The sequence below is a fragment of the Cnephaeus nilssonii genome, assembly GCF_951640355.1.
Source record: "Cnephaeus nilssonii genome assembly, chromosome: 14".
Lineage (NCBI taxonomy): Eukaryota > Metazoa > Chordata > Mammalia > Chiroptera > Vespertilionidae > Cnephaeus > Cnephaeus nilssonii.
Window position 1 is genome coordinate 27,020,935 of NC_137085.1, and position 17,195 is coordinate 27,038,129.

At 39.3% G+C, this 17,195-nt stretch overlaps 1 protein-coding gene across 4 annotated transcripts in view; it reads right to left on the reverse strand.

Moving 5' to 3' along the window:
• Positions 1-1,802: 1,802 nt before the first annotated feature.
• TDRD7 (tudor domain containing 7) overlaps positions 1,803-17,195 on the reverse strand; it is a 55,007-nt gene continuing 39,614 nt past the window's right edge. For all 4 annotated transcript variants that reach the window (XM_079790363.1, XM_079790366.1, XM_079790364.1 and 1 more), the window contains 5 exons: positions 13,728-13,862; positions 10,822-10,932; positions 8,183-8,688; positions 4,852-5,012; positions 1,803-3,539 (listed from right to left, as the gene is read on the reverse strand). In XM_079790363.1, the coding sequence (XP_079646489.1) occupies positions 3,319-3,539; positions 4,852-5,012; positions 8,183-8,688; positions 10,822-10,932; positions 13,728-13,862 (1,134 nt within the window). In that variant the 3' untranslated portion in view covers positions 1,803-3,318. The remainder of the gene's footprint in view (positions 3,540-4,851; positions 5,013-8,182; positions 8,689-10,821; positions 10,933-13,727; positions 13,863-17,195) is intronic.

Consider the following 17,195-nt stretch of genomic DNA (forward strand, 5'->3'; position numbering starts at 1 on the left):
AAACCATTTGTATGGACCGAAGGTAAGATCTCCTTGGGTTACGATGGGAAAGTTTGTGGTAGGAACAAATTAATAGGAGCCGTTTTTAATCCTGGGGTATGATTACCAATGAGAAACACTCTGTTTTTAATCTCATCTTCCACTAAAATGCATCTCTACACGACAAAACCCATAAAGCTGTAAGAGAATGCTCTTTGCAAGGGATATGTTTTAAAATAAAGCAATGATTTAACATTCCAGATGTTTTTAAAAACCCTTTTGTGGTGGAATCTGACAAGTGCATACCACCCAGGTGTGCAGGTTCAAGAATTCCCATCTCTGAGAACACCTGTTGCAACCACCACTCCGTCCGGAAACAGCATTGCCAACGAGCCCGGAAGCCAACGTGGGCCCTTCCCTCCAGCACTCCCTCCTGAAGCTGACTCTCCTGACTCTCAGTCATCACCTCCTTGCTTCCCTCGTCCCTCCACATTTGCCTTCATTTGCTCAATTCTATGCTGTGAAATTGTGTTTCCTAAGGCGGTAGTTTCCTCTCCTTGCTGTAGAGGAATGTACACCCCACGGTGTACCACCGTTTTTAAGTGTACATCTCATTCTCAACGGACGTTTAGGTTGCTTGCAGGTTTTGGCTGTTATATATAGTGCTGCTGGGAACATTCCTCACCGGTGTCGTCCTTCTGCACAAGCCCAGCCGCAGCCACACTGGAATTAACAAAAGAGGAAACATTCCCCCCGTTTCTGGTACGTGAGTTGTGGTATCTCACTGAGGTTTGAATTTGCATTTCCCTGTGTCCTACTGGGTTGAGCACCTCTTCATGTTTATGGGCCAGTGGTTTTTCTCTCTTGTAAAGTATTTTGTTCAAAAGTATTGCCCATTTTGTTTCTGGATAACCTTTTGTTTATTGAAAACGTTCAATATATTTCCCCACTACATATATACAGGGTGGGGCCAAAGTCAGTTTACAGTTGTTCATATGGAAAATAATACAATAATTAATAAATAATAATATAAAAGTAAAATCTGTTTCTCATACAATTGTAAACCGACTTTGGCCCCATCCTGTACAGTATGTGTTCCTCCATTCTGCTTTGCCTTTTCACCTTCATAATAATGTCTTTGACGAACAGGTGTTCTTCATTTCAATACAGTCTGGTCTGTCAACTTTTCCTTCATTGTTAGCACCTTGTGTGTCCTGTTTAAGACATCTTTCCTACTCCTAGACCAGTGGTCGGCAAACTGCGGCTCGTGAGCCGCATGCGGCTCTTTGGCCCCTTGAGTGTGGCTCTTCCACAAAATACCACGGCCTGGGCGAGTCTATTTTGAAGAAGTGGCGTTAGAAGAAGTTTAAGTTTAAAAAATTTGGCTCTCAAAAGAAATTTCAATCGTTGTACTGTTGATATTTGGCTCTGTTGACTAATGAGTTTGCCGACCACTGCCCTAGACTATAAAGGTATTTTCCTATGTTCTCTTCCTACATTAACCTTTTATGCTTAGGTTTCAAATCCACCTGGAATTGACTTTGGAATATGGTGTGAGGTAGAGGTCAAGTTTCATTTGTCTGTCTGTCAAATTGTCCTAGCACATGATTACTTTTTTCAGTTACATCAACAATGCAATTAATTACTTTATTTTAAAAAGTAATGGAAACACTTCTAAAGTCAGGGAAATAGAAACCACCTCTGCATTATCTGTAGATAATTTGAGAATTTTTGTTTATTTTTGTAGGAAAAGAAACCATTATAAAAAAACATTTATACTACTTTATTTCACTTACACATTTATGTCAGACTTTTTTACTTTATCATAAATAATTACTTAAATCACTGGCATAAGCATTCCCGAATTTTGAATCACTTTCATTATAAATATTAAGTATAAATTTTAAAAAGTTAGAAAGATCATTTTAATGCTTTATACAAAGAACTAAAACACCTGGTCTTTAACTTCCTGTTCTTTCTTTCCCTAGATTTTCTCACACAAAAAAATAAGCAAATGACTTCAAGTGTTTTACCTTCAGCCTGGTAGTCTCCCTGAAATCCACTCCATATCTCCAATAGTTTGTGCATATCTTCACCCAGAGTCCTATTAGCTTAAACTCAGTATGTTTAAAACAAAAATTTTAAGCCTCCCAGTTACACTGAGTAAGGGTCACCATCCTAGCCTCTCAGACCTTAAGACTTGGCAAAACTCTTTTTTTCTTTTTCTTTTTTTCCTTTTTTTGCTGGCATCACTCTTTGATACCTCTTTTTCCTTATCTTCTATATCCAAGATGTCAGTACTAGTCATTCTAACCAAGAACTTCAAAAAGCCTTTAATATTTTTTTTCTTTAGTCCCATTGCTCCACTTTAGCCAGGGCTTTCCCCCTCATCTTTAGGCACCTGCCAAAGCCTCCATCCTGTCCCTCTGTTGATGCATCCTGCCCACTCCTTAGCAAGCACATTCATTATATGTGCCTGATATGGGCAAGACAGCATTGTGTGTGCTGTGGAGGATACAGATAGTGGTGCGCATCTCCCACCAACTCCACACTCAGTGACGTCACAGGGTTAGCTGGAACTGAACAATGGAGGGCGTATTTACAACTTAGGAATCATCACACTTTGCCGATCAAGGTTCACCGACCACACCCACTAGAACTAGTGGTCAAACATTTACCAGCACATCACTGCTCGAGAATGCCAGTAACCCTGGATGAACATGCATGGGGCTCAGGGACCACATAAAGGTCCCGTGTGCCTGGCACGGGGAATGGTGGACAATGAGGTTGGGTAGGGAGATGGTAGAAGGCCTGGGTCTTCAGTCTGGACTCCCTCAGCAATGAGAAGCCACTCAAGACTGGGGGGGAGGGGCACACCGGTGTGCCTAGCTGCCCCTCCTGCAGCACCACTAGCAATGTGTGTGCTAAAGACTCGGGATAGTCTTCACAGGGTCTGGTGACTTTGGGACCAGAGTAGAGTTAAGTCACGAAATTCTCAGTCTAACTGGAGAAGAACCCAGCACTGCAAGGAAGCCAACATGAAGAGAAAGGGAAACTCTTCATCTTAAGATCATAAAGCCTAGAAATTAGGAGGTAGTCAGTTCTTATATTGATAAACATTTTAATCTAATATTATAGTAATAATTCAAGTGCAATTTTCTTTGAAAATTCAACTCTGTTAAATAATACTTATTAAATAGTTTTCATCAAACATAACATATTCTTTTCAATCCCCACAGCAGTCAGAGCCATGTAGCAGAGATAAGATTTTTTTTAAGTCTACTACATTTTGTTATTGCTAGAACATCTGAATTAGTTGTGGAGGTCTCTGAGCAGCAATTAATTAACTTTTGAAAGCTCTACTAAATATTCTGACATATAATCATGAATCCAGATATCCGTGTCTGGCAGGGATGTGTCCACTAAATACACCACCACTTTCTGGTCCCAAGGATTAGCACTTTCTATCACTGTCTGCACCAGTGCCACCAGAGGTTTCTTCTCCACGTGATTCCGAAACACCATGGAAGCCTCCTCAGACCACTGGTTGCACTTCACTCCTAGGAGAAAGAGCAGAGCAGTGAGGGGTTAATGAGCCTTTTTCTGCCCCACTATAATGGAAAACTTAGTCAATTCCAGAGAGGCTTAAACATCCCAGGCTAGACTTGCCTAGCTGAAAAACAGTTGCAGAACCATCTTGAAGCAGCCCAGCTTATAGTTTTCTATTCTAAATGGGTTACTTTTGTAGACCTTTTTCTACAGACACTGCTTCATTTGAGGTTTAATGCTGTGTTATAAAATGAAGTTATAATAACTACTGAACATTTCCCTACATAAAGTACATGCATATTTAAACTGATAATAGACATAAATAGGGGGAATAAAATATCAATAATACCAATAACATTTCTCTTATTTATAGATTTTTCCCCCTGATGAATGAGATATAGTAAAAAAGCATTAATATACTAATTTTTCAACATTTTATTATATACAACAACTGGATTGAACATCTGGAGACTCAGTTACTATTTCTAGCTCTTCCTCTAGCAAGTGATCTGATTTTGGGCAAATCAGTTTATTTCCCAGGCCTTGGTTTACTTATAAAATAAACTAGTTGGATCAGATGAAATTTAAGTCCCATGCATTTCTAAGTCCCCATGACTTTTTGTTTGTTTGTTTTGTTAATCCTCACCTGAGGATATTTTTTTCCACTGATTTTTAGAGAGAGCGGATGGGAGAGAAGAAGGGGAAGGAGGGAGAGAGAAAGAAAAAGAGAGACATCAATGTGAAAGAGACACATCCATTGGTTTCCTCCTGCATGAGCCCCCACCAGGGCCAGGGATCGAACCTGTAATCCAGGTACATGCCCTTGACTGGAATCAAACCCGAGACCCATTGGTGCACGGGCCGACACCCTAAACACTGGCAAGGACGTCGCAAGTTTTTTCTTAATGCTACAATAAAAGTATAAAAAACCTAAACATCCAACAATAGGGAAACAATGATTAAACAGAATATTTTTCAGCTATTAAAATCATTATTAAGACCATCAAACAGCCACCCCAAAATTAGGGGGGAAATGCCAAGTGAAAAAAGCAGATTCTAATATTGTACCTGTACTAAGATTATAGCTTCAGAAATAAACTCATACATGAACAGAGACAGAAAGGAATGTGGAAAAACAGAAATAGCAGGTATAGCTGGAGGGCATGACTCTGACAGATCATTAAAAATTATTTCCATTATGGTAGGGAAGTTGTTTGTTCTAAAAAAAAAAGTTACCTCAATAGGCCAATGACTCTGTACTCAGGACAAAATGACAATATAAAAACCACGTTGGGGAGTGAGTTCAAATTCCACAGAAATTACCTGCTAGTTGAGCCGTGACTGCTTGGAACGGCAGCTTTCGGAACATGTCCGCTAGGGGCTGTACTTTTCTTATGTTGACTAACTCATGCTTGCCGTAGTCCAGCTCATAAACGGATACCAGTCCATTGGTCAGGATTCCCTTTAAAAGCACCCTGTGCCACCTAGGTGTGCAAAGGATTGAAAAGGAAGAAGAAACATACAAAATCAACACCTGCTTTAGTTAAGGATAACATTTTACGATAAAAAGAAAAATGAATATGAATGATGTCTATCAAAATATAGAACTATACTATCATAGTTTTTAAAGGGATTGCTTCTTCTTTTTCCAAAGGTTCCTATTCTCGGCTTTATCACTGGCTCATTTGATGGAATTCTCTCACTCCAACAACCTTTTTCAGGCCTCATGGAGCTAAAGGAGAATGAGACAATCTACTGACCATCACTAAGCAGAATGAAACAAATGCCATGGAGGATGATCGGGACAAGGCTAGTAGATCCCTTCATTCTGTCGGGGAGACAGGGATGGCCACACGCTGGGGGCAAGGCACATGTGTGGAAGGTGGGAAGAGGGAGGCAAGCGGACCAGGCCAGGCTGAAGACACGCATGAGGAGAAAAGCACAGGGGACTCTACAGGGCGCGGTGTTTTGGATGGAGCAAACACTACAGTAGAGCGGGGCGGTGGGATGTGGGCAGGAGTGGGAGAGAACGTCAGACTGGGAAGGGAGGTTGGGAAGAGATTACAAAAAATAATGTAAAGTTGACAATTTTAATTATGCCAAGTAAATGCATTGAAAAACAAAACAAAAAAAAATCTAACCTATTGCTTAAAGAACCTGGAAAGGGTAGGAGAATATGGGGGAAGATCCAGTGTTCAAGATGCCAGAAATTTACACAAATATGCTTTTCCCCTCTGGGCCTTTACTCATTAAAATGAGAAAAACCTAGATCTCCACGTTCAGGAATGAAGGACCATTGTAAAGTCCTAGAGTCTTGCTCACATGATTACACTGAGGCGAGGGTGATCGTTCATAATGTCTGAAAGGGAAGTCTCTGCTCCTGCACGGTGGGAGCCGGGGCCTGCCTCAGGGGGCAGACCCGGACACCCTCTGAAACACGTGTATCAGGTACAAGCCCCGTGGGACAGCAAGCACGTCACTGTAACACTGCTGGGCTGGGGCCAGACTGGACCGAGTCCCCAGCAATGTACACCTAGTGGGAAATGGGTACAGGGAAGCTACACAGGTGCCCCACGGTGAACTGCGGCAAGAAAGCTACAAAAAGGCTTTCTTCAACACTGATTGGGGACTACTAGGGGAAATTCCATAAACCTTCAAATTAGGCCACAGTGCAGCAAGCAAAAATCCATGAGTTACAGGGCCACAAAAAGGGATCAGAATAAGTACCTAAGAGCTTTTCGGGCCAAACTGCTGAGCTGGAGTCCCACCTGAGCTGGGCCATTTTGCAGTTGCGTTACGCTGGGCTCTTTGTTTATTCTCTGAGCCTGTTATCTCATGGGTAATATTTAATTTTAATTCACTTGCAGGAATAATATACACAAAGCACTTAGCACTTTATGTACTTGACCTTTTAGGCACTTTGCAAATGGTAGCCATTATAATTATTATTAAAATGAAGATAAGCTGTGTAAATATAAGAACTTCAGACCAAATTAAAGAGAACTTTTCATATATGGAAATGCCGCTTGGTGCATGCTGCTAATTTATTTAAGTGCAAAAGGAGATTAAAACACTTGGTTTCAACCAATAGCAATGTCTTCACATTGTACAGGGCAAATGATGGTGTCTCTGCTTTTAGTCTATAAGTAAGAGGTGCAGAGAAGTGAAGAGAGAGCCATCAGAGAACTTGTGTTGTACTTTTACTCAGCTTTCAACTTTCAAAACTAATAGCTTAAATAAAGGCTAGATTTCCAATTTCAGTGCAAGGCTGCTTGTGAATCTCCTGGAAAATCTGTTAAAAACGCGGATTGTGGGGTTCCACCCCCAGCGATTCTGATTCAGGGTATCTGGGGAGACCCTTCACTACAGGTCTGGAGTGAAGAAGGAGAATCTCCATTGTTAATAGGTTTCCCAGGTTATTCTTAGCCGAGATAGATCTGGAAACCACTGTAATAAAAAAATGCATCCAAAATTCCTACGTCTTAACTTAGTTGGAAACAAGGTAAGTGTAGTAAAGAGTCCTGGGTTGTAAGCGATAGAAACTCTAAACATTTTACATTGTTTCAGTTCATAAAGTTAAAAAAATCAGGGAATCTGTTCTTATCTATAAGACATCCCTTGCTTATCTGGGGTACAGATTAATTGGTTGAAGCCCAAGAGTCCTGGGGTAGAGCTGTTGGGCACATGGGGTGAGGGGAACGGAATCTAACATCCCATACTGCAGGTCTCCTCCACACAACCCTTGCTTCCAAGTAGGAACCCCCACTAATTATCATTAATCTTCCCCTCAGATAACAGGTAACAGTAATTGGATTTTCACTGTGATTAAATTATCCTGCAAAGAATTCTGAGGCAAATTTATACCAACACTGTTTCCGTTGTTCTGAATTAAACATATTTATGCTTTTTGTTATCAATAACTTGACACAGTAAAAATGCTTTTTGGAAGATGAAAAACTTGCAACATGTTAGTTGAATGCTTTTCAGAACGAGTTACTATACTTTTCACTTTTAAGAGTGAAAAGTGTGGGAGAAAAAAAACCCCTATATAACAAGAGAATGCTAAATTATGATTTCTCTGTATGATGGACTATTTACTCAGCCATTAAAAATGTTTATGAAGAAATTTTATTACATGAAAAACTGTTCACAGGATTGTCACGTAAAAGAGTAAGTGCAAAATTATACATACTAATAATAATCCAGCTGTATAAATATGCAGAGTAAAAACTAGAAGAAATACATAAGTAATTGAAGAAATACATAAGTAGTGTCTGGTTAACTAATTTTCATTTTGTATACTTTTTTGTATTTTTAAAATTTTCTACAATAAACATCTTATTTTTTAAATTAAAAGGTTATTAAATAAAAATGTTTTCTGAATAAACACATATTTTCTAATAGAAAAGTAGGAAAAAACATTTAAAACTTCACTTCAGATATGCTTAGGTTTTAATAGGAAAATGATCACTAGATTTTTAGATAAATGACATCATTTTAAGTATTAGAAAACTGCATAGTTCATTAGTCTCATTTCACATTCAAAACTCCCATTTGTGCTGTTCAAAGTCCCCCTGCAGGGATTAAGGACTCTTGTTATCACTCTACAAATTTCTCTTAGGAATAGAATAAAACGCTTTGTCCAGGGACCTACTTATTTTCCACTTTTGCGGCGTACACTTGGTCTTTCTCCACTGCCACGTGGCGCTCCTCAGACACACTGTAGTACAGGATCATCTCCTCCATCAGAACCTCCAGCTTATGGATCTCTTGCCACCGCTGGATGACAAAGTAGCCTGGGTGGCAGGCCACAGGCACGTACACATCCATGTGTTCCCCTGGCTGTGCCAGGTGCACCGGAGGCGGCAGTTCCTCCGTGGAGAAAGAGCCGGTGGGATCCACCACGAGCTTTTTGCTGACATCCGCGAGGCTCTTTCTGACATTCTCCCCCGGGTTGTTGCTCGCAGCAGCGGTGAGCCCGCCTCTGCTGTTGGGGGAGCCAGCTTCACTGGCGAGGGCACTCAGAAACACGTCCTTTTGGTGCTTCCACAAGTCGGCGTTTGTAATCTGGCGGTTAATGCTGCGGTGAGGATCAGGGAAGTTCTTAGGAGTAAATAAATAAACGTGTGTGACCCCTCTGGTTTCATCCACTTTTGTAACCTTTGAAAAACGTGAAAAAACAATTCAAGAAATCCAAGTTTGCACTGAACTCCGAGAGGTGGTTATAATATTAACGTTAAATATTAAAGCACAGTATTTTGCAAAAAATCCCCACCCCAACTTGCTCAAAGTCATTTTACTTCAGGTCAGATGAATTATCTATCATGTCTGTAGCAGTGGATAAGCTCTTAAGTAGTCTAGCAACCAGTAACAAGCTTATGGAAGTGAAGAATTTACTAAGTTCCAAAATCTCTGAGACTACCTTCCAACTTGCGAGAGGTCATTATTACTGAGAGGAAATGATTTGATATATCATGAGTAAATTTTTTAAATAAATGACACTTAAAACACTCAAAATAGAAAGAAGAGTATGAGGAATCCCAATGCGCTCAACAATAATCACAGCAATGGCAGAACGTCCAGTAAGCATTCTGCTTGAGGCTGGTGTCCTCTCACACTGAAGGGAGCAAAAAGCTTTGACATTCGCCATACCCTCCAGGACCTCTGGCCTAAACTCCTTATTTGGTCTTAATATCGGACTCAGCCCTCAGTCCTTCCCCAGTTACTTGAGAGAAGAGGGACCTTGGGAGTGAGAGAGGAGGGAAGCTCCGGGCCAGAAAGGCAGTTTGCACCTTTGCCCAGGAGACCTGACTACCTAGCTACCTCTTTCTGTCAGCGGAGTGAGTGTCTGCCTGGGACACCAGACACTGATAATGGGCTGTACTGCTGGGTGACTGACTGTTCAAGTCTTCTCATCAGCCCCTCTGGCTTATCTTAGAAATGACAAACACGAGATAATTCATCTAGTTTTTATCACATCAGGCCAGGAGTGAAAGGCAGAGAACAGGCCTGAAGACAGGGAGACACCTGCAAGGCAATCCTGCTGCAGCGATTTACTTGAAATTGTGTTCTTCCCTGGCAAGATGAATCTACTTAAATTCATCATTGGAGTGCTAAGGAAGTACTGACTGCTAATTCATTTTGATATTTATGATACAGAAGTACCGTTTCAAAAGTCAACCATTAAAATATTTTTATTGAGTACCCAATGCTCTGAATTGAGGAGCTGAAAAAGTAGCTGAGAAAACAATTTTCATTATCATGTGTCAATTAAAAAATATAAAATAATATGTAATTAAGAGAGGAACTGTGCATTATAAACCCGAGAGGAGTATGAAGAGAGGAAAATCACTGTGAGCTAGAAATCTTCATGAAGGTATTTCTCAAGGACATTTCATTATTAAATTTTCATAGGAAATGACAACACAATTTTGCATTAGTTAAGACAGAAATATCAGTTTGCATTTCTATTCTTGGAAATATGAGCAATGTTTTTGATATGAAGAAGCAAAAGTATAAAAAAAACTAGTGAAATAAATCTAGCAGTTGAAGCAAACTTTAGGAAAAGAGGCAAAAAACAGGATTATAAGTAAACAATTTGTTTATAATCTATTACACTAGAAAAAAAAGAAACAGAGGACTTAAGTGATTTTTAGAAACATTTATCAAGACATATATGGTGGTCCCTCTGTTGGGGATTTAATTCCTTATCATGGTACAAAATAGGAGCAGAGAACCATGTCTGCTACCTTGATTATAATGGAAAAATTATATAAAGGGTTTTAAAATAGTATTGGAGATATGGAGTAAGTTCTTTTTAAAAATTTAATCTTAATTGTTGTAAGTATTACAGATGTCTACCTGCCCCCTCCCCCCAATAACCCCTCTACCCCACTCACCAGAATAAGTTCTTACATAGAAATTAAACCATGAGCCTTAACCGTTTGGCTCAGTGGATAAAGTGTCGGCCTATAGACTGCAGGGTTCCAGGTTTGATTCTGGTCAAGGGCACAAGCCCCAGTTGCAGACTCTATCCCCAGTAGGGGGCATGCAGGAGGCAGCCAATCAATGATTCTCTCTCATTGATGTTTCTATCTCTCCCTCTCCCTTCCTCTCTGAAATCAATAAGAATATATTTTTAAAAAATTAAAACATGAAATATCTTTTCACCACACATCTCAGGCGTGAAAGTATCAGTTTACAGTAAGATAAATTCTTTCACACAAAAACAAATGAGCCCTTCCAGCTGACAGCTCCCTTTCTAAATGTATCGAGACCAATAAGATAACTAACCTTAATGCTACAGTCCGAGCAATTCAAAACAGAATCTCTTAACCAAAGCACAGCATCTGGCGTCCACATGCCAATAGATTGTGGAACATCCGCTAAACAGCACCTGATGGCCTGAAAAAGAAAACATGATGGAAAAGCAAACACACTACCTTAAAGTAGGTACTTGTGAGTAACATCAATATTATTTTCCTACAAGTCAGATGTTGCCAAGATAGAAAGCAAACGATAGCAATAGCTAATAATTACAATCACAGTACTCAGGCTAGAGCACCTGCTTTCTTCCTGGCTCTGTTTATATTCCTACTATTATATTTACTCCGAGTACCACGCACTTCACCTACTTCTCACCCTACAATACTTCTCTGCTTGACAGGCCAACGTTGCAACCATAATTATATAGATGTGAAACAGATGTGGAGAGACTATCAGATCACAAAACCGAGAATACAGGATTGGGACTTATATCTAGGTCTTCCCTCTAAACCCAACTAAAAAAAAATGAAGTGTCATTTGGATAAAAATCTGGTTGAAAAAATCTTTTTGGAGGCTTATGTGCTTCATTCAGCATTTCCTGAGCACCTTGTGGATGCCAGACAATTCTGCTCACCTTTGGGAGGAGGTTATAATGAAGAAAAACTGAGACCCATCGCTAGCTAAAAGCCTCAGTTCCCACAATCCTTTTGCCTTTCACCACCACGGCACAAGCTTTTGTAGAATGGCTACAGCAGGTAGTAGTAAAAGGTGACCTCAGGGACCCCTGCCGTCTCATGGAAGCCGTTGAACTGATGGAGGCAATTCTGTGAAGGGAACAAAACCTACTTCCTGGATTCCTTCTTTCCTCTCTGGACCACATCCCCCCTGTCATATCCTCCTCTTTCGAGTGTCTGAGTCTCTCAATGTTTCCCCCGGATGAGGTCACACACTCTATACCTGCAGGGGCCAGGCAGGTGATGAGGGAGTGAGGCGGCCAGGTGGAGCCAGCATACTGGCCTTCCAGGGAGAATGCCACTTCCCAAGCTCCGACAAGAGTACTGTCCCATAAAGAAGAACACTCAATATTGTCCGATTTTCTAGTTTGTCAAGTGTGAAATTATCTGATTTTTAAATCCTGGCAATCAATTCACATTTTAAAACACTAAGAGCCAAGAGCCCAAACCCAATATTCATGGGTCAGCTTTGGCTGACAGGCCATCAGTTTGCTGCTCTGACTTAGACCTTTTGGGAAGATGCTGTTAGCCAGAGGCGTGGCCTCATTGGCTTTTAAAGTACCCTCAACTTCACATCTATTAAACAGTGAATTTGGATAAGATTAATAGAAAAAGTTGTCATGGCTTTTAATGCTGTAGCTAAAGAAAGTCTATTGTGTGACTTTCAGACAGTCAGAAGCAGTGGGATGGAGCCCCTGTCTCCTTCCCCTCCATAAGGCTGGCCCCGGTGGATGTCCTAACAAGGGGTATCAAGAGAAAGGAGCACTTAAAAGTCTAACAATTTTCAAAATTATGGCGGAGCAACAATAAAAGTGATTTTGAAAACTGGCTTGATCCCAAGTTAAACAGCTAATCTGTAATAGCCATTTTAGAAAAGGTAGTGGTAACTGGAAAGAAATAAAAGCCATGCTGATTATGAACAAGTGCTTTTTATTCACTGAGTTTTGATGGCATAAGGATCTTCTTGCACATATAAGTCAAGCAGCCTTTTAAAATTACAGAACGTCGAACAATTTTATTTTCAAAAAATGATTAATTTCTATACAAAATCCTCTACTTCTCCTAAAGGTAGGAAATAGCCCAGCCAGCCTGGCTCAGTGTTAGCATTGACCTATGAATCAGGAGGTCACGGTTCGATTCCCGGTTCTCATATGTCTGGGTTGCGGGCTCAATCCCCTACATGCAGGAGGCAGCCAATCAATGATTCTTTTTCATCACTGATGTTTCTAACTCTCTCTCCCTTTTCCTTCCTTTCTGAAATCAATAAAAATATATTAAAAAACCAAAAAACAAAACTAAAGGTAGGAATAGTTCTAAACAATTTAAATTAATTCAAAATTCCTTATCAATTTTACTAATAGAGAAGAAACAGGCTGAGGTTAATCTTTTTACTAAAACCTATGGGGAAAACATCATATAAGAAAATTATTAAATATAAACAGATTTCCATAGATAATGGTTATCTAATCAAAGAACTCTGTAAGTAATTATTTACATACAATACCTTAAAGCTGTGTAGGAGTTGGCACTGACTAAATTATTAAAATGGAACCTCTAACTGGACAACATACCCTAATGACCTGACATACTTGAAAACAAACATCAAACCATCTACACTAATAAAAGAGAAATATGCAAATTGACCGTACCTCTGCAACACCCACCAGCCAATCATGAGTGAGTATGCAAATTAACCAACAAATATGGTGGGTTAATTTGCCTATGCAGATGTGGAGCGGCGGGGCGGGGCGGGATGCCTGCTAGGAGGGGGAGGGCGGGGGGCGGAGGGAGCTACAGGATGGGCGCTCCGGCCAGAGCGGAGAAGACTGAAGGCTCCAGCCAGAGCGAACACCAAAGACTCTGGCCGCAGTGAAGGTGGAAGGCAGTGGCCAGAGCGAAGGCCTGGGTCCCGGGTGCCGGAGGAAAACTGGTGCCAGCAGCCAGGGGAAGGAAGGCCTATTGCACGAATCTTCGTGCAACGGGCCTCTAGTGTTCTATAAGTCTGGTATTCTTGTCTGAGACAGCTGAATTTTATATCTGAAAACCAGTGAACAACCACATTTGGATCATTTCCAATTTTGTTACAAACTCAGACTTCAATCATTATCAAGATCAAAACTGAGAGGGCATCTCACAACATGATTACAAATACATTCAAATCTTTTTCAGCAAACCTCCTGAGCTTGTAACAGACAGTACCTGAGATGGTATCGAAACCATTTCTCGTAGAAACCGAGAGGGAATTTCCCTGAGCTCAGATACTTTTACGGATGTCACGGTGCCAGAATCCAGGAACTGAACATCAAGAGTCCGGCTGCTGTGAACGTTCATGATCTGCAATGAGACAATTTGGCTCATTAGTGAGCACATCCCAAAGGTCAAAACGGTTCTGTGCCATTACATTTTGTTCAGCTCTAAATTGCATGTAAAAGCAACACTGACTTCCGTTACTAAATTATGTCTTATTTTAAAATGTATTTATAGGTATTCTTTTAGAGTAGAATTGATTTCAACATCTAGTTGTTAATTTATTTCATCAGTACCAATCACTAAACTAGTAATAATCAGTAAAATTAATAAACATAGTAATATTTACTACATTTTCAATTCTAGGACACTATTGACTATACAACAATTTGACACCTTATTATGTATTGCTGATTATAGGATGCAATCTTCTCTCCACAATATTAAAATATGAGAAAAAAACTATTGTGTCTTAGCAATGAGGAAATAAAGAATAGAAATAACTCAGAGACAGATTTTTACTTATAGCAAATAAATGCTATATATTTTTGAATACTAAATGGTATTTTGTAGCTTTGTCAGAAAACCCAATTGTAATTATCTTCATTTGTCCTAGCTAAAAATTTGAAACTCAGAAAATCATAGAGAGGTAAAATAAGTCCAAATTAATAATTCGAAAATGGGAAAATTACACATTAAATCAAGGCAACATTTGATTTGTGATCAAATGGCAACCTCACAATGTAAGATACTGGATGCATCTTTAAATGCCCATAATTTCCCTTAATAAGCCATTGTGACATTTGGCATCATTAAACATAGTTACACCGGCCAAATATAGCCCCAGGTGGATGGTCATCTGGGCAGGAACTTCATGCCTACAATTGCACTAATTGCCACCATAGGAATGGTGGTGCCTTCAACATAGTGACTGCCATGAATAACTGAACCAGTCTTGGCATGGAAGTCAGATTTACCAGAAGAAAAGCCTGTTCCATTGCCCCAGAGAATACTTAATTAATACAATTTTTAAATCTCTTAAGATATGATAAACACAAACAGCACAATGAGGCAACATTTTAAAATGTATTTATTTTTTCAAACATACACACTGGCCGAAACCGGTTTGGCTCAGTGGATAGAGCGTCAGCCTGCGGACTCAAGGGTCCCAGGTTCGATTCCGGTCAAGGGCATGTACCTTGGTTGCGGGCACATCCCCAGTAGCGGGTGTGCAAGAGGCAGCTGATCGATGTTTCTAACTCTCTATCCCTCTCTCTTCCTCTCTGTAAAAAATCAATAAAATATAAAAATAAAAACAAAAAACCCCCACATATACACTGAGTATTTATATTAGTAGGCATGGTATATATTAAATGCTTATTATATCCAGGCATAATTGGGCCACAGAGATATACTTTCACATCTTAAAGAGTTCCTAGTCTCATAAGAGATGATACAAATATATAACCACAAAATAATGTAGTAAGGGCAATAATAAAGTTAGGAACTATGACAACATAGAGGATGGGCACCTGACCCAGACAGGAAGCAGATGTTAGAGCAAGCTTTCAGGAGGAGAAAATGCTTAGAATTGGCATTCACATATATCCTATAATTGAATAATATATACATATATATTTATTAGATTATAATTATCCTCTTAGTCTTTTATCCATGCTTTTACAAAAACTGATTTATAAAAATTAGAACATATTATTCTGTAGAAAGTGAATACAGACCACTCAGGATGTGTTTAGAGGAAGAGTGATGGCAGGAGATGGATGACCACGAAATAAAGCTGACTGGATGTATATAGAATAAGTTTAAAATGCATAGGTACTGAAATTGATGTGTCAAGAGCAAATATAACATTTAAACACATGATCTGCTTTTCACTAATCCACTTTCCTTCCTTAACTTTCTATGTGCATCACTAAAAGAATGAATACTTTTGCTATCTCAAAGATATTCAATACACAATTTGATAGTAATAAAAATAGTACTAGACATTATTCTAAAGATTTGAGCATATGCTGAAAAGTTATTTTTGTCAAATAGGCATAGTCTGAAGAAACTGAAGTTGAGAGATACTCGACAAAATTTTGCTGCCCTTTAAAGGGTCACAAACAATAAATACAGAGCAACTGCCAGGTTGGAGAAAACTGAGAGGACATGACAACTAAATACAACTTGGAATCCTGGACCAGACAAAGGACATTTGAGGGACAATCTGGGAAATGTCAGTAAGTTCTGAAGTGTAGTTAACAATATTGTGTCGATGTTCATTTCCTGGTTTCGATATTGGCTATATGCAAGATGATAACATTTGGAGACAGTCAGTAAGAGGCATATAGGAACTCTGAACTATTTCTGCAATTCTTTAAAAGTCTAAAATTATTTCAAAATAAAAGTTAAAGAAATTAGTATTTGTGCATTTATATATTATACACTAAACATTACAAACTTTAAAATTTGATAATGCCATGTTCTTTATAATGAGTCATGTTTTTGAAGTTTATAGCTAAGCACAAAACTCTTGTTCTATAACCCCTGCCTTCTCACACACATTCACATTAATGACAAGAATTACTTCAAAATCGCTGCGTTCGTTAAAGTAGACATGACCAAGTTTTATTGAAATAAAGGGAAAATCAGTATAATTTATTTTCAATATGTTGCTTACACAGTATTAAAAATCAATAGAGCAATGGTTTTTACCTTCTTAGGGTTAGTTTCTTTGAGAATCTTATGAAAATTATGGATATTACCCCCCAAAATACATAATACACACACACACACACACACACACACACACACACAATTTGCAAGAACCCTGAAAGTAGAGGTCTTCACACCTAGATTAAGAACCTCTGTAACAAAGGAAAAACAAAGAAAAGAAAATAAAGCCCAAATTTTCAATTTTAACAATTGGGAAAACTAGCTATATTTTTAAAAAGACCCAAAGAAAGGAAATAAACAGTAACCACAAAAAACAAAAAATCATCTTTGAAAAACATACAGAAATACATGATAAAATATAACAAACCTTTCAAATTCATAACTGAGCTCATAAGAAAATAAGACAATCATTAGGGACTGGAAATAGAGGAGTGTGTGAACACTGAAGCCAAAGCCATTCTGGGCAGGAGGGAGAGAGGGTTTGAGACTCCCCCAAGAAGCTGGAATTCTCAAGGGCCACAGCTTCAATGGAAGGGCGGCTGTGGAGAGCAAGTAGGCAATAATCTAGTGAAGCTGAAGATAGGTGTTTCCTATACCCAGAACTCCGTTCCCTACATATGTGCCCTGGGGATATGCACAGGAAGGTCTGTGGTGACATTGTTCATAACAAAAAATTAGAAACCACCTAAATATCCATCATCAGGAGAATGGAATGATAATGGTGGCATATTCACACATGGT